Source organism: Agelaius tricolor, unplaced genomic scaffold (genome assembly GCF_023055355.1).
Source record: "Agelaius tricolor isolate 1412-34295 unplaced genomic scaffold, bAgeTri1.0.p SCAF_16, whole genome shotgun sequence".
Taxonomy (NCBI): domain Eukaryota; kingdom Metazoa; phylum Chordata; class Aves; order Passeriformes; family Icteridae; genus Agelaius; species Agelaius tricolor.
The window spans coordinates 294,961-313,304 of record NW_027269276.1 but is presented as its reverse complement, the minus strand read 5'-3'; the positions used below and the strand labels follow the sequence as shown (position 1 = coordinate 313,304).

The following is an 18,344-nucleotide window of genomic DNA, read 5'->3' as shown; positions in this document are numbered from 1 at the left end:
CGCTGCCGAGGCGCGGAGGCGGCCGGGCGGGCGCAGCCCCGCCGCTGCCCGCGAGTGCCCCCTGGCGGCGCACCGGCACTGCCGGGTCAGCCAGCCCGACATGGCTGCCGCCGCCGCCATACGGACGGGCGGACGGGGCAGCCGCGGCGGCGGCCTGGCCGGCTCCACGGGCGCTGCCGGAGGCGAGAGGCGGCCGGGCTGTGGCCGTGCTTCCCCGTGCCCCGGTGCCGGGCCGTCGGAGGCCGTACCGCAGCGCGGCCCCGGCTGCCGCGGGCACGGGCGGGCCCGCCCCGGCCGCTCCCTTGGCGCACGCGGCTCACATGTCACCCCCCCCGGCCGTGGGGACACCGTGGACCCGGCCGGGCCCCGCGCTGTGTGCGCTAGCGGAGATCTGTGTGATCGCCGCTGCAGCCGCGGCCCCGCCATCCGCCGTGTCTCAGGGCTCTGCCAGCACAAAGCCTGAGTGGCTGTGGAGCAGCTGAAGAAAGGTGACGCCAGCCCCAGCGTAGAGCCCCTGCATCCCCTTGCTTGTCCCCAGCTCCTGCCGACCCTGGGCCATCCTGCTAGCCGCTGGATGCGCTTCACGCCATCCCGCTACCCAGCGAGGTACCTGTGTCCCTTGGGTGCCCGGGGCTCCCCCCTCCAGTAAACTCCGCATGCCCCAGCCCCTCCACGCAGTATGGTACCGCTCTGGGATCAGGGAGACATCATGTGCAGAACACAGGTGCCCCTCACGCAAGCTCATGTCTAGGCCACCTGCCAGGGCCTTGTCCTGACCAAGGATGGCCGGGCTCTGGGCAGGGATGCCCAAGGCCAGGAGTCACTGGACAGTGCCCATTGAGCAGGCCAGGGGTGGTTGCCTGGAGGGAACAGCGAGCAGATGGCAGGGCGGGCCGAGCTGACAATCCCCTAATCCCATCAACGCCGCGGGGGCTGAGCAGAGCCGAGCTGGGCCATGGCGGGCACAGCGGCACGGGGGCACCTCCTGCACCCGCTGCTTTTCCAGGTGGGACTTGGGGTCCGGCGGGGCTGGGAGCGGACTGGGAGGGAGGCTGGGTGGGCAGGGTGTGCTGGGCCGGGCTGGGGAGCAGTGCTGGTCCCCTGGGATCCCCGCTTACCATGCCCCTCCCCAGCTCTGCTGCGGTTGTCACGGGCTCCGCGTGTCCACGAGCACGCGTATCCTCTACACGCTCCTGCACGTCCTGGCCTCTGCTGTGTGCTGCCTCATGCTGTCCCGCACTGTGGCCCAGGCTATCACAGAGAAGGTGACAGAGGGAAGCGGGACACCCAGGGTACCAGGAGTATTGGGGGTCCCAAGGGTACCATGTATTCTGGGGGTACTGGGGCGCCAGGCACATCAAGGCACCCAGGGGAGCACTGGGCATGCCAGAATTGCCATGGGCATCAGGAGTACTGGATTCTGAGGATACTGGGATGGTGGGATAGTGACAGGGCTGCTGGGAGTGCCAAGGTGCTGGAGGTCCCGAGCGGGAAGGGGTGCCAGGGGTACCAGAGATGCAGGATTTGCCTGGCATGCTGGGGGTCCCAGCAGTCCCAGGGTACTGAGAAAAGTACTGGGAATGGTGGGAATATTGAAAGTTTGGATGTGCTGGATGCCATGGGCACTGGGGGATGGTGGGTGGACACACCAGCAGCTCTGTCCCATCAACCACCGTGCCTACCAGGTGCCCTTCTCAGTGGTGCTGTGCCAACACCTGCCTGGGGGCACAAACTGCGAGCAGCTGGTGGGCTCCTCGGCCGTGTACCGGGTCTGTTTTGGCACTGCCTGCTTCCACCTGGCACAGGCTGCCCTGCTGCTCAACGTGCGCTCCAGCTCTGACTGCCGTGCGCAGCTCCACAATGGGTGAGGATGGGCCATGGGGCTGGGACAGGGTGTCCTAGGATGGGGCTGCCCTGGGGTGGGGCTGCCAGGGGCTCTGTCCTACTGATGTTACCTGCCCTGTAGGTTCTGGCTCCTGAAGCTTCTGGTGCTGGTGGGCCTCTGGGCCGCAAGCTTCTTCATCCCTGAGGACAACTTCATCCAAGGTGTGCCCCCACCCTACCTGAGCTGGTATCCTGGGCAGCCCTTTTGTGCCCCACTTGCCCTGTGCCATCTCTACCTCTGCCCTCTTCCCCCAGCCTGGCACTACACAGGTGTCTGTGGGGGCTTCGCCTTCATCCTCATCCAGCTGGTGCTGATCACAGCCTTTGCACACACCTGGAACAAGAACTGGTGAGTGCTGGGGTGCCGGGTGGGTACCTGTCCCCTGCCACTGCTCATCCACTTTTCTGCAGGCTGACAGGAGCTGCGCAGGACAAGCGCTGGTATCTGGCTGTGCTGTTGGCCACGGCCACCTTCTACACCCTTGCCTCTGCCGCCTTCTCCTTCCTCTACAAGTTCTACACCCACCCAGCCGCCTGCCACCTCAACAAAGCACTGCTTGCCATCAATGGCAGCCTCTGTGGCATCATGTCCTTCATCTCCATCACACCGTGTGTGCGGCTTAGTGAGTACCACACAGCACAGTGTGCTGGGGGCTGCCATGCTGCATGGCCAGCTGGGTCCTGTGCTGACTGTGGGCCCCAGCTCAGGGCCAGCACTGGGGCACTGGAGGAGAACCCACTTCTGGGTTCCTGGCCCTTCCTTTACCTTGGTACAAGGCGCTGGATGGGCGAGTGGCAGGAGGGGACTGCCCAAGGCCCCCTCAGAGCCCCACCCACCAGCTCATGTTACTCCAGGAACTCCAGTAACACCTCTATCCGCACTCTTGCAGAGCAGCCGCGGTCAGGGCTGCTGCAGTCCTCAATCATCAGCTGCTATGTGATGTACCTCACCTTCTCTGCACTGTCCAGCCGGCCCCCAGAGAGAGGTGGGTGTCCCTGTCCACCACCAGCAGTCCCCACCGTGATGCACGCCCTTCTCACCTCCACCTCCCTGCAGTGCTGTACAAGGGGCAGAACCTCACTGTCTGCTTCCCGGGGGTTGGGCAGGATGAGCTGCAGACAGAGGACACCACCGTCGCCGTGCTGGGTGCTGCTATCATGTACGCCTGCGTGCTCTTCGCATGGTGCGTGCTCCCTGCCCAGGCACAGCCGGGCTGCCAGGGCTGTCCCGAGGGGTGGCAGGGCAAGAGCAGGTGGGGCATTGGTGGGTGGGCAGGGGCAGCACAGCAGAGCTCCTGTGGCCATTGGGAATCCATGGGGCAGGCTGGGAGCCTAGCACAGCGTGATGGGTGCCTGTGTTATGATTTTTGCCTCTCTCCTGGGCACAGCAATGAAGCCTCGTACCTCGCTGAGGTCTTTGGGCCCCTCTGGATGGTCAAAGTCTACAGCTTTGAGTTTAAAGTGAGTATGGATGCAGCTGTGCTCCACATCCTCCTGCTAAGGGCACCCCAGACCCACCACCTCAAGGCCGTGTCCCAGCCCCAGAGAAGGGCAGGTCTGTCTAGCAAAGCACAGAGGGCTGCCCACACCACCTGCCCTGGCATCAGGCAGGGCTCAGCCTGGCCATGCTGGCCACGGGGCTGGGCAGTCAGCACTCTGCTCTCCCTGCAGAAACCTTCCTGTTGTTTCTGCTGCCCTGAGAAGATGGAGGAGGAGCTGAGAGGTGAGTGCAGTGTCTGTGTGGGAGTGGACAGAGCCTGTGTCCCAGCCTGGGAGTGCCATGTCCCCACACTCCCGCAGGCACCGACCAGACGTGTGAGCAAGTAGAGGAGAGTGCCAGAGGACAGTTCATCATCGAGGATGAGCAGGACCGGGTGGTCTACAGCTACTCAGCTTTCCACTTTGTCTTCTTCCTTGCCTCGCTCTATGTTATGATGACACTCACCAACTGGTTCAGGTAGGGCTCTGTGCTGCTGCCCAGCCCTCCCTGCTCTCACTCCAAACCTCTGTGCCGGGCTGTGACGGTATCACCGAGCTGGCACCTGCTGGGGATGCTCAGGGCTCTGTGCCCGCAGACCTGCACTGCTCCAGTGGCAGCTGTACAGCGCAGCAAGAAGGGCTGGAGGGCCCTTGGAAGGGACATGCCCAGGGGCACGTGGCCACTGGGACACAGGGTGATCTGGTGGCTGCAGCAGGCACTGGAACCCCCTGTGCTGGCATCCTTTGGGTACCCAGCCCTGCCCTCTCCCACCAGCTATGAGAACGCAGTGCTGGAGACCACCTTCACACACGGCAGCTGGTCAACCTTCTGGGTGAAGGTGTCCTCGTGCTGGGCTTGTGTCCTGCTCTACCTGTGGCTGCTGCTGAGCCCCTTCTGCCTCCATGGCTCCCCACAGCACCAACGCAGCAGTACAGGGCCACGCATCGTGCGGCGCCGACGTGCTCCACAGCGCATCAACGTCTCCACATAGCCCCTGCCAGGACCAACTGCGCCCAGGGCTGGTCCCTGCCGTGCCCCAGCCCTGCTTGGTCCTCCTGGCCTCCCCATGCCCCCTGTCCCAGGAGACAGCAGCACCTGAGAGCTTGAGGGGAACATGGGAGGTGGATGCCAGGGACACTGGCCCCGTGCTGAGCCAGGGCCACCCAAAGGGCCAGAGCCAGCTGGTGGCAGGTGCTCAGCCCGCAGCCTGGTTGCCCTGGCCTCACTGGGTGCAGTGGGGGAGCAGGGCACTGCCTTGGCTGCCACTGCCATGGTGCATTCACTGTAAATACCTGCTTGAATACATTTTTATATAAAATTCTGAACTGAGCCTGTGCCACTGCCCTGCACAGGCTGCTGCCATGGGGATGGAGGGAGGGGGTGCCAGCTCTGTGAAACAGAGTCAGCAGCATTGCTGCAAGTCCCCACAGAACCTGACCCAGATGAGGGGTTCTGCAGGCAGCGCAGGCTGTTCTCTGGGGAAACAATGCCTTGCTCACGCCTGCTGCAAGCACAGGCCACTGGGCAGCCTGCCACAGCACTGGCATGGACCTCTGGGCCAGCCCCAGAGAGCCCCCATGTCACCCTTCTGTCCTGCAGTTGAGCAGTCACAGCCATTGATGCTGGTGGGGAACAAGACGGAGCTGTGGCCTGACAGAGGGAGGGCACACAGACCAGAGGCAGCTGGCCATGGCGAGCGGCAGCTCCTCAGGGCTCCCGGGTAACCAGGGCCCCGCTGCCAGCCCCAGCCTCCGGGCTGCCTGCCCTGCGAGACCAGCGCCAAGGACGGCACCAGCGCGGTGGAAGGCGGCGCTGCATCTGGCTCGGCGAGGAACCCCGGCTGCCGCGGGACCCGTCGCCGTGCTGCCGGATCGCGCTGACGCCACTATTATGGCCCTGCAGGGAGGTGAAAAGGCGGATCGGCACCGGCCTCAGCACTGGGCTGGACCCCGTCGCCAGGCGCACGGCTCCGCGCTGCTGCCGGACGGGCAGCCACAGCTGGGCCCGCCCCGGCCGTGCCGCAGCGCGGCTCTCCCCCGGTGCGCAGGCCCGGCCGCCATCTCTCCACCGCCGCCCTCCGAGCGGCCCAGAGCCCCGGCTGCGCCCCGGCTCTGTGCTGGCCCGCTTCGCTCCTCGACGCTGCCAGCTCTCCCACCGGCCCCGGGGCGCTCGGTCCTCAGCCCCGCGCTAAGCCCCGGGTGCTGCCCCAAGGACCGCCGAGGCCCGACCCCACCTTTGTTCCTCACCGTCAAGATGCCGCCGCTTGACTCCGCCACGGCCGCGCTCGGTCCTTCTCCGCGGACGCGACTGCTCCGCTGGCAATACCCATGCTCACCCACCCACCGCCCGGCGCACGGACGAGCAGACGCAGCGTGCAGGGCTCCACAGCTACTTTAATAGGGAACGGCGCCGCAGGGCGCGGGGCGATGCCGGGGATCCCGGCGGGACCCGGCCTGAGGCGGCGCGGGGCATCCTGCCGGCGGGACCGGCCCTGGGGCGGCAGCCCGGCGCGGCCGCCCGCTACTTGTTGCCCTCCTTCTTCTCATCGGCCTTCTTCTGCTTCTGCTGCATGATCTCCGAGTCCCTGCGGGGAGCGCGGCGGGGCTGGCGGCGGGGCCGGCACCGCCGCGGGGCGGGAGCAGGGAGCGGGGCAGGGGAAGCCGGCGGGCCGGCCCGGCGCTCACCTCTGCTTGCGGGCGGCAGCCGAGAGCCCGTCGTCCCGCCGCTTGCCCTTGCCCGAGTCGCTCTGCTTCTTCAGGTTCTTCTGCCGCGCCAGTTCGCGCTGGTTCCCGCCTGCCACAGCGCGGCGGCCTCAGCGCAGCCCAGCCGCGCTTACGGGCCGCACCGCCACCCCCCATACCCGGCCCGACCACTGCCCGCAGGCCAGGTCCCGGCGCGCCGGCGGATCAGGCTATGGCCCCTAACCCCAGCCCCGCCGCACTCCCCAGGTCCCAGAGCAGCCTCCCACCACACTCGTGAGCCGCAGCCCCCTTTTCCTTCCTGCCTTCCCCCCCAACTCACGGGTCATGGCGCCGCTCCCTCCCACCTCCACTCCACCGCCACGTCCCGCACTGACCCCCCCCGCGCCCCGCCCCGCGCCGCGCTTTAAGGGATGCCACAGCCAATCACTGCGCCGATCCACCCCCCGCTGCACTCCCATTGGCGCGTCTCTCCGCCAAGGCCCCGCCTGATTGGCCGCGGGCTATGGCCTCCCTTCTGCCGGCGGGGGCGAAAAAACCGGAAGGTTGGGCGCACGCGCCGCAGCCGCCTCCGCGCGACAGGATGCAGGCAGGGGGAACCGCCCCCTGCTGTGACGTCACGAGCGGGAGCACCGCCCGCGGGGAGAGCGGTGCGGGACGGGGGGCGGGCGCCTTCCCGCCCCTCCCGCAGCCCTCCCCGCCCCAGGGAGTGTGGGGCGATGTGGGGAGGAAGGTACGAGAGCTCTTCTATCTCCTTAGTCAGGCTCTAGGGCGCTGCGGAGCCGCTCAGATAGCTCCTTCCGCCGAGGGCGGTGGGGGGGATCTATAGGGAGAGACGTCTGTAAGCGCTATCCGCGCCAACCGGGTGCGGGACGGGTATCCGTCTCTGCACAGCCCACGTCGCCTACGCACGCGGGGCTCGGCGGCGGCATCAGGTCGTGGCGGGGATTCTGCGGGCTGGTGCTGGATGGAGGGCTCTGGCGCTTCGCCAGCCGTGAGAGCTCGGTGTGGATCACCTGCGGACAAGGGGTGGTGCGGTGGGACACCCGACCCACCGACTCCCGCGGGATCCTCTTCCTCCCCGTCGCTCCTAGTACCAGGTGCTGTGGGACCACCGCCCGCCCTCGCACCCCGCCTCCCACACCTTGTTGGCCGGGTCCAGCTCCAGGGCTCTTTTCAGGACGAGCGCCGCCTCTGCGTCCCGGCCCTGCTCTGCCAGCAGCTGCGGGGAGAGGAGCGGAGGGTGGCTGGACGGCCCGGCCGAGCGGAGCGGGGCGCTGCGGGGCGCTGCGAGTCCCACCTGCCCGCGCCGCAGCAACGCCCGACCGTTGTCAGGGCAGATCCGCAGGGCCGCCTCGCAGGCTGCCAGCGCCTCCTCCGCCCGCCCCAGCTTCAGCTCGGCAGCCGCGCAGTTGTTGAGGCACTTCACGCGCTGCTCCCGCAGCTCCTCTTCCTCCTCGGGCCCGGGTGGAGCTGCGGGGCGAGTGGCGATCTCAGCGCTCCAGCCCCGCAGCCCAGGGCCCTCCCTCCCGCCCGGTCTCACCGGCGGCGGGGCCGTCCAGGGCGCGCAGGGACAGCCGGTACGATCGCAGCGCCGCGGCGAAGTCACCCCGCGCGAAGTGGAAGTTGCCCCGCTCCCGGCGCTGCGAGCCCAGGCGCAGGCGGACGGCGGGCGGCAGCGGCTGCGGGTCGGGGCCGTCCCGCACCTCTAGCAGCGTCACCTCGAACAGCAGCGGCGCCTCGGGCGGCACGTCGGGCTCCCTGCTGGTACAGCGCCGGCTACCCGCGACCCCCGCCCGCCCCGGTCCCCTGCCCTGCCGGCCCCACCGGCTCTCCTCCTCCTTTCCCCGCCTGTCCCTCTTGTCCGCCCGCCCCGTCCGTCTGCCCTCCCGCCCCCTGCCTGCTCCAGTCCCTGCCTACTCGTTCCCCATCCCGTCCGCCCTACCTGCCTGGGCGGCCGTAGGCGTAGGGGAAAGCGGCGAGGAAGAAGGAAACCTCCCCGGGCTGCATGGTGGGGACGCCCAGCTCCAGAGCCTGTGGACGGGCACGGCGGGGCTGGCGGGTCGGAGCCCAGGGCGGCGCTGAGCCCGCACGGCACTGAACCGCGCACCGGTTCGGGCTCACCTCCACGACGTCCCCGTGACCCGGCACGAAGATGAGCCGCGGGTCCCGCTCCACCAGCCCGCCGTCCTCCAGGGCGCCCAGCACCTTCACTGACACCTCCTGGCCCGGCAACGGCCGCGGCCCGCCCGGCCCGGCCCGCACCACGCGCTTCCGCAGCAGCCGGTCCTCTGCAGGGGAGGAGGCGCTGAGAGCCGAGCCGGGAGTCCCGAAATTGGCACTCCCTGCTCCACTCTCCCCGGTACCGGCCGTCCTAGCCTGGGCCGCCGGCCCGGCTGGCCCTGAGGCCACCCGTCGGCGCTCACCCGTCAAGTCGCTCCAGCCGTCGGAAGCGAAAAGCGGCCCGAAGCCGCCGGGCCCCGGCACTGCCAGAGCCTCCAGCCGCCGGTAGAAGAGCTGCTCCTCCTCGCGCACCGACGGCACCGCGATGGCGGTGTGAGGCAGCCGGAACCGCACCCGCCGGTCCCGGCCAGGCCCCCGCGGCCGCCCGCCGGCCCCTGCTTCCCTCTCCGGGGAGCCGCCGGGCGACGGGCCCGGCATGTCCGCTCTCGGCCCTCCTCACCACCCGCAGCTACCTGCTGGCCTCGGTCCGGGCCCGCCCGGGGCTCGGCGGCGGGTGCCCACGGCCCCCAGCCCGCACCGGGAGTGTCTCCGCCGGTCCCGCTGCGCCGCGACTGCCGGGGGTTGCCCGGGCCGGGGACACCGCGGAGCGCATGCTGCCGCGCCGTTACCTAATGCCGGGAAGCGGCTCAGGGGATTAGTCCGCGCCGGCGGCAAAAATAGCTGGCCCCGGGCGAGCCCCGCCACAGGGCTCCCGCCGCCCGCCCCTGCCCCTCGGGACCGCCCGCCCACCGCCGCCGCGCCTTCCAGGCAATGCCGTGGCCGAGCGTCTCCGGTACCGAGGCTGCGGGCCAGGTCTCTGGCATTCCCTGCTCGGGGGGAATGTGTTACTTTGGGTGCTGGCTTCTCCTTTTCACACGGCCAGCTCTTCACGCAGGCCTCACTGAAAGGTCTGCAGCCATCCTGTTTGCCAAGTATTCCAGGCAGCAAATACACAAATCCTTCATCAGATGCCTTTTTCTCCTCACTTTGAAGCTCAGTACCTTCAGTGCACTTGCAGGACTGCGAGGGACATCTGGGCAGCCATCAGCACAGCACTTCCTCATCCTCTGTCCATCCTGCCAGAAAGTTTCCCCAGGCCTGTGCTAACTTCACCCAGGCTGCTCTGAGCACCAGCAGTGATACTATGGGCCAAACATGCTGACAAGTTTTACCTGTGTTCAGTGCCTCAGTGGCCACCAGGGCAACAGTCACAGAGCAGGAGCAAGGCCAGGATTAGAACCACTTTCCTGGCTCTCCTTGGCTTGATAGAGAGCACTGTCCTGCCCACCAAGGAAGCAGCACTCCAGTTTGGTGTTACATGGGTAATTGTCAGATGTCAGTGGAGCTGACTACTCCTGCACCAGCTTCAAAGCAGATTTATTGCTGCTGCTGAGTGAGGCCCTTGCCAGCCTGCTCTGTGTGCCTGCACTGCTGCAATCCCACAGTCACAGTGTGCACCATGTACCTCTGAACTCACCAGGGCAGCACACAGCAAAGGCACTTGTGACCACAGTTCCCCAATCCAAAATGTGTGTAAAGGCAGCACCTGAAGCCCAACACATTGGGACATCTGTTGCTGCTACATTCTGGAGGGGCTCAGGCAGCTGAGGAAAGAGGATAATGGGCTAAAAGCTAAAGTCAGTGACTAGGAGGGCTCACTGTAGGGAACAACTTGCAGCAGGAAGCTGCTGCCTATGAAGAACAGGATCCCACTGCTAGGTTTGATGGGCTTCCTCAGGACAGGGACACTTGGTCTTAAGGGGGTCATTTTATTGTTTCACTTCTCCAAATGTACAAAAAAAATTAGAAAATAACTGTACCCCCACCCCCTCCCAAACCACAAAACAAACCTGGGGAGCCCCACAACAGTGCAGCTAAGAGACGGCAGAAAATTAAACATTACTAGATACAGCAGCTCGGGCCCCCTCGGCCCGCATGGCCACTGGCTCTCCACAGCCCAGAACTGGCCCCAATCTGACCAGTGCTTCCCCAATTCACACAGAGCTCATTCTGACAAGGTGGCAAGTAGGTACTTTACAAATCCTCCTTCACCTTCTTCTTGGATTTCTTGGATTTCTCTTCCTCCTGCAGCACGGGAGTGTTGGTTGCCTCCCGCTTCAGGTAGCTGATGAAGTCACTCACTTCTCTGCCTCCCTGCAGAAAACAAATGACAGTCAGGCAGGAGCTGTACCCACGATGGACCTACCCTCTCCTGAAGGGGGTTCAGGTGCTCGGAGGGAGACCCTGGTGACTGCAAGCAGCGCTCTCCCCAGGGCCTACAACTCAAAGTACAATGCTCCCAGCAGGTACCATCAGGTGTGTTCCCAGGGAAACAGGACACAGTGCCACCCCCAACTCCAAAGAGGCTTGAGTATAATTAGAACACCGGTAATGCTCTTCACTTCTTTACAAAGCATCAAGAACAGCAAAATACTCGCCTCATACTTCTTTGGACTCTGCTTCTTGCCAGCTGGAGCAAAATAGATGGTGGGGAAACTGGAGAGAGAAGAAACACATGAGCTCCTGAGATGCCCTGATTTCCATCAGACCAGCCCCAACTGAAGGGACTCACGCCCCACACTGCCCTGGATTAACATGGCACAGCTTCAGTGGCTCTGAGGCACCAGGTGTGGCCTTCAAGAGCCCAGCAGATCTGGATGAGCTCACAGGTTCAAGTTTGCTAGCTAAACTGCTTTTGGAATAGCGAGCTCAGATTTGTTTTCACACTGCCAGGAACAGAATCTCAGCAGATTCCAAAGCAGCAGGACAGGCCTCCAGGCAGAGCCAGGACACCAGAATCCTGGAGAAGCCAGGCAGATCAGTGTATTTTGTTTTCACTCTTGATTTCTCCACATCAAGCCATTGCCTAGCAGTCACCTAGCTATTGCCTGGCAAACCCCACACCCTTCCACATGAGGCTCTTTCAGCTCTTCAGTGTTGTGCCTGAAATCAGACAGAGAGGGACTCATGCACTGACACGTGGTGTCACAGCAGTCACACCTACCCTCGGACTTCATAGGGAGAAGGCACATCATTGGCTGTAGCGTCCATTTTGGCAATGATGATATTGGGATCTTTGCTGAGCTGTGGGTAGAAAGAACCCATCAGTAACCAATTCCAAAATCCAGGAACCCAGCAGTCAGCATGATTTGGGACAGTGGTGTCAGAGGACAGTGCATAGGGAATGCCACTTCACCAACCCCCACTACATGGGAGACAATCATCATGCAGAGGGAAAAGATCCAAAAAGAAACTTGGGCAGTTGAGGCCAGTCACGGAATCCTAGAATATTCCTGTGCCCTAGCCAATAACACAGACTAAATATACTGGTGTGCTTGCTACCACAGATCCTGCTGCAAGATATCTGCACTCTGCAAAGAAACCAAAATTTGTAATCCTCAGGAAGGCACAATTACACCCCATTATCACAGAAGCTGGAAACGACCTGCAGGATTATTTAATGCTGCAAAATTCTAGTTCACGTTTGTAAGAATCTCACACTTACCTTCTCCCCCAATTCTTTGTATTTGGGCTCCAGATTCTTGCAGTGGCCACACCACGGCGCATAGAACTCTATCAGGACATCTTTGTCTTGTGCATTAACTATTTCATCAAAGTTCTCAGCCACCACCACCTGTAAGGGTTGATCACACCAGTTAGTTCCTTCCAAGGCAGAGATGAGGTGATGACATGACATGCTCCACACACTCCACCCAAACCTGGGTCTCCCACACCTGCACAGCAAGCAGCAGAACCAAACACAGCACTCCTCATCTGCACCATGCAGGTAAAAACCTGCTGTAAGTTACCAGCACTACCTCCAAGTGAGGTCTGCATACGGTGTCCTCGCAGGAAGATAAAGCCTTTTCTTTTTAATCCCAGCAAGCAATCAGCAGGACTGGCTGAGGCCATCCCCATCGCCCCAAAAGCATCTGTGAATCCCGTGACTCGCACTCCTGTGTAAGGCTCTCATCAAAAAGCCAGGCCAGGGAATGCTCTTACTCAGGGCAGAACTGCCTGGGAGGGTGAAAGGCAGGAATTGTACCAGATCCCAGTGATGAAATAAACAGGGAGATCCCTAAAATAGTGCAGTCACAACCAACAGGAAGACCATGCCATGAAGGACTGAGCATAAGCCAAGAGGGCAGGCCTTTGTGTAAGCCCTGAAAATCTGGATGCTGCTGCACTCACAAAGCACATAACTGCTGGGGCCAACCAGCAGTTACTATGCTGAGAGAAAAAAAACAGAACCCAAACTGCAAGCTGCATGTCTCCCTCACCTCAGAAAGCTGCAGTGGAACAAGGGAGTGAGTAATTCCTCTGTCTGTCAGCACAGAGGCCTCGAGCTGCCACCATGCCTCACTCCCAGCACTTCACACAGGCACAGGAAGCTGCTGCTGAGCAGTGTCTCTGCAGCCGTAAGCAGCACTCACCTTTACAGGGCCATCGTTGCTTTCAGGGACAGGCTCTGATTTCAGGTATTTTTTCAAATTTCCATCAAAGTAATCTTGCAGGAATCTCTCCAGAGCCTTTCCGTCACGGCTGAAAGAAAAGTGATGTTACAGCCATCATCACACACACAGGATGAGAGAGGGAAACTTTCAAAGCTTATTTAAGCTACTTCCACCCACACAACAGATGCCACCTTCATCTCTGACAGCACCAGTCTGGGGCTGGCTTAGTAGACCCCAGAACAAGTGCAGGGATGTCCTTAAGGGCTCTGACAGGAGGCTGGATGCACATCCCATTCAAAGTTTTAGGCATTCCAGCATTCTTCAGGGTTTTTTTCAAAATGAAAGGTACAATTAATTCTTCTGCCCTTTATTGCACCCTAATTCCTAACTAGAATTTGAGGATCTTGAATTAAATTCTCTCCCTTTATATAACAGCAGGGACTGCAAGCTTTCTAAAGAGTAGGAAAACACATGAGTAGGAACCATTTTGACCCAGCAATTGCTTCTTCCAGCTGCAACAGCCAGCTTTCCTGTTTCCTCAAAGCTAACAAAGTATCATCTGGTCAGAGACCTCTAGACCAAAGTCCATCAAATCAGACCCATTACCATCAAGTTCAAGAACTCACGAGAACTCTTCTTGCATGACATATTTATCTCCTTTGGCAGTTCTGATGGCAACGACGGGGGCCTCACCCACACTGCTGTCCAGACCAAACTCAGAGAGCTCGTGGCCAAAGGTTTTTCGACTAGCAACAGCATAAGACAGTTTGTGGCCAGCATCCAAGAACTTCTTTGCAATCATCATAACTCTGAGGGAAAAAAATAAACAAAACCCCAAAGTGTTATTTCTTTGAACATTTTCTTCTACATGATGTAACACCCTTCAAGATGACATACACATCAGACTAGGAATTCAGTGGCACAGTGTGCTCTTCAGAGCCAAGTCCTGCAGAAATGGTGCTGAGAAGCAGACCAGTAGACTCGTGCCTGTGGTGACTGAGGCAAGTGTTGCACATTTCCATCTCCCACCCGCGTGAGCCCAGGGTCTCAGGCATGAAGGGCAGAACTGTACAGCACAGCAGTGAGGCAGTCTGTGGGTAAGGTCTAGGTTCCCAAGGACCAGGGATCCAAGAGCAATCACACAGGATTTCAGAGGACTGACCCAAGCTCTGGAACCGCAGCAAGGCAGGAACAGCGCGAGGCCCGTTTACCCCCACCACTCCCACCTGTTGCGCCAGTAGTTGGATCCCTTGGCATTCTTCTCATAGTCAACATCGTAGTATGCCACCAGCAAGTCCTTGCCCTGGATCAAGTCTTTGTTGTCTTCAGTCATGTGAGGGCAGATGCCAAAGCTGTCAACGAGAGAGGTATTAGCAGAGTCCATGACCCCAGAAAAGGCTTGACACAGCACACTTGCTTCCCACCCAGGAGTTAAATGCCAGTGATCAATCAGGCCCCAGGAAGAAATGCTTTGCTCATTCCTGTACCAGGTTTTTCTGAGAAAAATCTCCATCTCCTGCCACATCAGTGGCTAGAGCTGACCCAGTCAAGGCCAAAGCTAGCACAGCTCTCACAAGTTCAGTTTTTAAACAGAATGGTTAGAACATGGAGAGTGTATGCCAACAGCCATGCCAGGTCTTCAAGAAGGTGTCCCCAAAGGGAAGCAGTGCCAAGACATGCAGCAGAGGTGGCAGCAATGCAAAAACAAGCTCTGACAGGGCCAAAGCCAACTGGGGCCAGTCTGTCACATTTGTTGGTGAGAAATCACTCACATGTTCTCCTGGATGAATTTCTTGATCTTTCCACTGGTGATTTTGTCTTCTGGATACTTGACAGAGCTCTCCTCAAACTTGTTGGTCAGGCGTGGAGGACGGAATAGGACTATACCTCTGCGGGAAAACAGGTATTAACAATTAGCTCAAAGTGTCCCTGGGAGTCCAAGGACAGCAGCCAGATAAGACCAAAACCCACTCTCAGTAACAATCCCCACTCACCATTCATAGCTCAAACTACACTGTCTAGTTTCTTGATGGCACTAGTGCACTAGGTGTACCTGTCAGAGCCTTCTCCATGATTCAGACAGGCCACAATGAGAAACAAAACTCTCACCATAACAAGGAATATGGAAACAAAATGTCTCTGTTGAGATACTTTCCACCCAGAGGCAGACACAAACACTTCAGAGACCATTTACACCTTTCTATCTCAATTCAAAAGAAACACTACTGTCTGGTGGCGGGGAAGAAACCAGACCTTAAGCTTTGTTTAGAAACTGAAACCAGTTAAGTGGAATCCATGAATTTGTTCCAAATGCCTAAATAAGAAGAAATCTTTGTGTTAAGTAACTTACTCTCCGTCTTCCTTGTACTTGTGCAGCAGCTGCTCCTCGGTGGTGTGTGCAAAGCGGTAGTTATCCCTGAGGCTGTTGGCTGCTTTCATGAACTCCGAATAAGCATCCCCAGATGCATCACCAAAGAAGCCTGCAGCAGAAAGGCAGACTGTGACCTCAAACCAACCCAGCTCTGGACCCTCTGCAGGTCTCAGCATTTCTCTCTACAACGCACTGGATCAGTCCTGAATCCAGTTCTTCAGTGCATGCTGAGGTGTTTACCTTCAACAGCTTCTCTCTCATTTTCCAGGACCTCCTTGCACCACCCCCCTCCCCCATTCCAGCAGCAGAAAAGTTACTCAAGAGAAGCCAAAATTGGCCATTCAGCCAAGGACAACTGTCCCCTGAACACCCAGGCATCCACTGGTGATTGTGTAACAGCCACTGGCACTTAATAACGGTAAGTTTAGGAATGCTGGTCAATACTCATGTGGTTATACCTACAAGGTGGCACCTGATTTGCACCATCTGCTGCTGCCACATGTAACCACAGACACCCAATGCCAACAGCCCTCTGATGCCACCAGAGCAACAAACGCACCCAAAACAACCCAAAGCTACCTGTTGTCAGCCAGCCAAGAAAGCAACAACCTTTGGAAAACATATACTGTGGTGCCAGGGGAGCCAACGAAACCAGATGGCCAAGAGAAAAAAAAAAGGAAAGAAAAAAATTTGGAGGTAATACCCAAAGGTCCTCAAATGCAATCTCCCACTTGCAGCGGGACGAGCCCCAGTCAGAGCAGGCTGCTCAGAGCTTTGTCCAACTAAGTTGTGAAAATTTCCCAGGCTGAACATTTTAAAATCCCTCTGGATACATGTTCTAGGCTTTATTGCTTTAATTACCAGCAGTGGTTTTGTTCACGTGCATCTGGAATTTCATTTGCTGCAGCCTGTGGCACTGCCTGTGCTCTTTGCACACCAGCTCCCAGAGCCCACTCCTTTCACCACCTCTACTCACCCACGACAGAAGCATCTTTATCACCAATGAACTTCTCAAACTCAGCCACAGAACTGAGAGCCACCGAAGCAGGTCCCGCCTGTTTCTTCAGATGGCTGACAATCCCATCTTGAAAGATTAGTAAAATAATTAAAGGGATCAATACCAAGTTCCACACGATATTTTTCAAGCTTCCTAAACCAGAAATTGTTTCTGCAGAATCCACAAACATCTCCCATACAATAAATATGTGAACTGAAGGACTGCTCCCATCAGCTTCACACAGGAGCTTTCTAGCATCCTGGGAACTAAGAGCTAATGTGGAAACCTTCACCTTTAAATGAGAGCTTTAAGGGAAAATAAACATCCCAGGCTTTGTCAGTACAAAGAGTTCTGGAGAGAGTTGGGGGTTGGGGGGTGTATGTGTGGGTGTGAACCTTCTCTGCATCCCTGGCTGTTACACGCTGCCTCCTGCAGCAGCTCAGCAAACCGGACACTGCCAAACAGTTCTTACCTGCTGTTCTGGGCCCATCATAGGTCCCTGCCTCTTCTCCATCTCGAAAAATCTTTAATGTGGGATATCCACTGACTCCATATTTGTTACAGGTGTTGGAGTTTGCTGTACAGTCAACCTAAAGGAAAAGAAACCTTGCTACTGAGACTGAGGTCCAGCCCTAACACACCCATCCCACATAAGGGACTAGAGGGATCTGTCACACACTGCCGGTGCTCAATAGCCCAGACTGGGAAGGAGGTAGCACAGGTATAATGAGATGCCTGGAGAAATATTTGAGAAAACACTGCAAAATTAAATAGTTTCAAATTCGACCAGACTACACACTAAAAAAATACTAGAAAGGATAGTTTCTTGAAATCAATGACATGGAATTTCTCAGCCCCTTGTCAGTCCCAAAGTTCATATAACATTTGAAGAAAACAGGCTGCCCTGACCAGGAGGCCATGGTGCCAAGAGTCCATGCCACTTCCCGTAAAGAAAGAGAGATACCCTGATTTGAGAAAACGCCACGAGTTCTGTGCAGAAAAGAAAGCTCCTAGTCAGGATGCCTCAGTGGCTACGTGCAGCACGGTTCTCGCTCTCAGCCTCATCACACAGCTCCGAGCAGGCCCATTTCCCCGGCTGGGGCGAGCCCTCACACACCCTGTGCACACCCGCCGCGCGGCTGCGGCCCTGCAAGGACCGCCTTCCACATTATTTCAGGGCTCCAAGGCACCAAACAAACGGCGTCCGCCAGGCCTGCAGAGCAGGAATGCGGCCGCTGGCCGCCCCCGGGTCTGCCCCAAGGCGGGAGCCCGTGCTCACCTTCACGAGAGGCACGATTCCCTTCAGCCGGGTCGCGGCCGACTCGTACTCCGGCGCCAACCGCTTGCAGTGTCCGCACCTAGAGGCACGGAAGGGAGTCAGACCGGCCGGGTGCCCCTCGCGGCCCGACCCCGGCCCCCCGCCCCCAGCGGCCCCTCACCAGGGCGCGAAGAACTCCACGAGCACCAGCCCCGGGCGCTCGGCCAGGCCACTCTCGAAATCGGCATCGCTCAGCTCCACCACGTCGGAAGCGCGAGCGCAGAGGGCGAGCAGCAGGAACAGCAGCAGCGCGGCAAGCAAGGCCGGCTGCGGGGGCCGGGGCCGGGGCGCGGACATAGCGGCAGGAGCGGCGGGAGCGGCGGTCCGAGAGCGGCGGGGCCGGGAGCGGCAGCTGAGGGAGCGCCGGGGCCGCAGCCGGAAGTCCGGCCCCCGCATCCGGATCTGCCGTGTGGCAGCTCCTGATTGGCCGGAGCGTCACAGCGCACATGCCAGCGGGGCGGGGTCTCCGCACTGCCCCCGCCCCTCCTCATGGCCGCCGGTGCTCGGCGCTGCGCGGGCCGGGGCTGTGGGCTGGGTCCGTCCTCGACCTGCGGTGCAGTCCTCTCGCACCGAGCTGTGTCGCGCCGACCACAGCGCCTGCCCTTTCCCCGGGGCCGCGGAGGCTCCCCGAGGCTGCGCGCTGCCGAGTGCGCTGTCGGTGTCCGGGAGCTGTGCTGACCCCATGGATGGATGTGCGTTAACGCCACCGTGGCCACCGTGTCCGTATCGCGCAGTGCCAGTGACACGTGCCCAGCACGTGCTGCACGAGAGCGCTCGGCTCGCTACAGGGTCCCCTGCTGGATTCACCGCAGCCCCGCATTTCCCCCACCACCCCTCCCGCTCCGGCCCTGGGTCAGTCTGGCGTTCTCCTGGCCCCGAGCCAAACCTGGGAGTGGGTCTTTAGCCCGTAACCCCATC

The 18,344-nt window shown here is 60.2% G+C and overlaps 5 protein-coding genes across 11 annotated transcripts; 1 reads left to right on the top strand and 4 right to left on the bottom strand.

Moving 5' to 3' along the window:
• The first annotated feature begins 147 nt into the window (after window positions 1-147).
• SERINC4 (serine incorporator 4) lies at window positions 148-4,685 on the top strand. 6 transcript variants are annotated; one of them, XM_071441038.1, is made up of 12 exons: window positions 820-1,006; window positions 1,134-1,265; window positions 1,686-1,864; window positions 1,967-2,046; window positions 2,140-2,233; window positions 2,296-2,507; window positions 2,775-2,870; window positions 2,942-3,068; window positions 3,273-3,345; window positions 3,556-3,607; window positions 3,685-3,841; window positions 4,139-4,685. In XM_071441038.1, exons 1-12 carry the CDS (start codon window positions 956-958, stop codon window positions 4,353-4,355), a joined length of 1,470 nt encoding a protein of 489 aa, XP_071297139.1. In that variant the 5' UTR covers window positions 820-955; the 3' UTR covers window positions 4,356-4,685. The 6 variants fall into 6 exon arrangements, 5 of the variants coding, with proteins under 5 accessions (XP_071297137.1, XP_071297139.1, XP_071297135.1 ...); XM_071441034.1 differs by having other exon boundaries at window positions 2,296-2,870; XM_071441037.1 differs by having other exon boundaries at window positions 1,967-2,233.
• Window positions 4,686-5,737: 1,052 nt separating this feature from the next.
• On the bottom strand, window positions 5,738-6,483 carry SERF2 (small EDRK-rich factor 2). Its single transcript, XM_071441043.1, has 3 exons — window positions 6,386-6,483; window positions 6,049-6,157; window positions 5,738-5,948 (listed from the first exon to the last, which is right to left on the bottom strand). The coding sequence occupies exons 1-3, from the start codon at window positions 6,390-6,392 to the stop codon at window positions 5,885-5,887; spliced, it is 180 nt and encodes a 59-aa protein (XP_071297144.1). The 5' UTR covers window positions 6,393-6,483; the 3' UTR covers window positions 5,738-5,884.
• Window positions 6,484-6,845: 362 nt separating this feature from the next.
• On the bottom strand, window positions 6,846-7,994 carry LOC139597073 (peptidyl-prolyl cis-trans isomerase FKBP8-like). Its single transcript, XM_071442053.1, has 5 exons — window positions 7,984-7,994; window positions 7,607-7,944; window positions 7,364-7,536; window positions 6,976-7,285; window positions 6,846-6,886 (listed from the first exon to the last, which is right to left on the bottom strand). Exons 1-4 carry the CDS (start codon window positions 7,992-7,994, stop codon window positions 7,154-7,156), a joined length of 654 nt encoding a protein of 217 aa, XP_071298154.1. The 3' UTR covers window positions 6,846-6,886; window positions 6,976-7,153.
• Window positions 7,917-8,910, bottom strand: LOC139596646 (peptidyl-prolyl cis-trans isomerase FKBP8-like). Of its 2 annotated transcripts, none has more exons than XM_071441040.1 (2): window positions 8,188-8,910; window positions 7,917-8,097 (listed from the first exon to the last, which is right to left on the bottom strand). In XM_071441040.1, exons 1-2 carry the CDS (start codon window positions 8,722-8,724, stop codon window positions 8,005-8,007), a joined length of 630 nt encoding a protein of 209 aa, XP_071297141.1. In that variant the 5' UTR covers window positions 8,725-8,910; the 3' UTR covers window positions 7,917-8,004. The 2 variants fall into 2 exon arrangements, with proteins under 2 accessions (XP_071297141.1, XP_071297142.1); XM_071441041.1 differs by having other exon boundaries at window positions 7,917-8,354; window positions 8,490-8,910.
• A 1,129-nt stretch (window positions 8,911-10,039) lies between these two features.
• PDIA3 (protein disulfide isomerase family A member 3) lies at window positions 10,040-17,837 on the bottom strand. Its single transcript, XM_071441025.1, has 13 exons — window positions 17,548-17,837; window positions 17,388-17,466; window positions 16,581-16,698; window positions 16,088-16,195; window positions 15,091-15,220; window positions 14,513-14,629; window positions 13,967-14,092; window positions 13,367-13,549; window positions 12,720-12,828; window positions 11,792-11,920; window positions 11,291-11,370; window positions 10,721-10,782; window positions 10,040-10,436 (listed from the first exon to the last, which is right to left on the bottom strand). Exons 1-13 carry the CDS (start codon window positions 17,820-17,822, stop codon window positions 10,321-10,323), a joined length of 1,632 nt encoding a protein of 543 aa, XP_071297126.1. The 5' UTR covers window positions 17,823-17,837; the 3' UTR covers window positions 10,040-10,320.
• Between the last annotated feature and the right edge of the window lie 507 nt (window positions 17,838-18,344).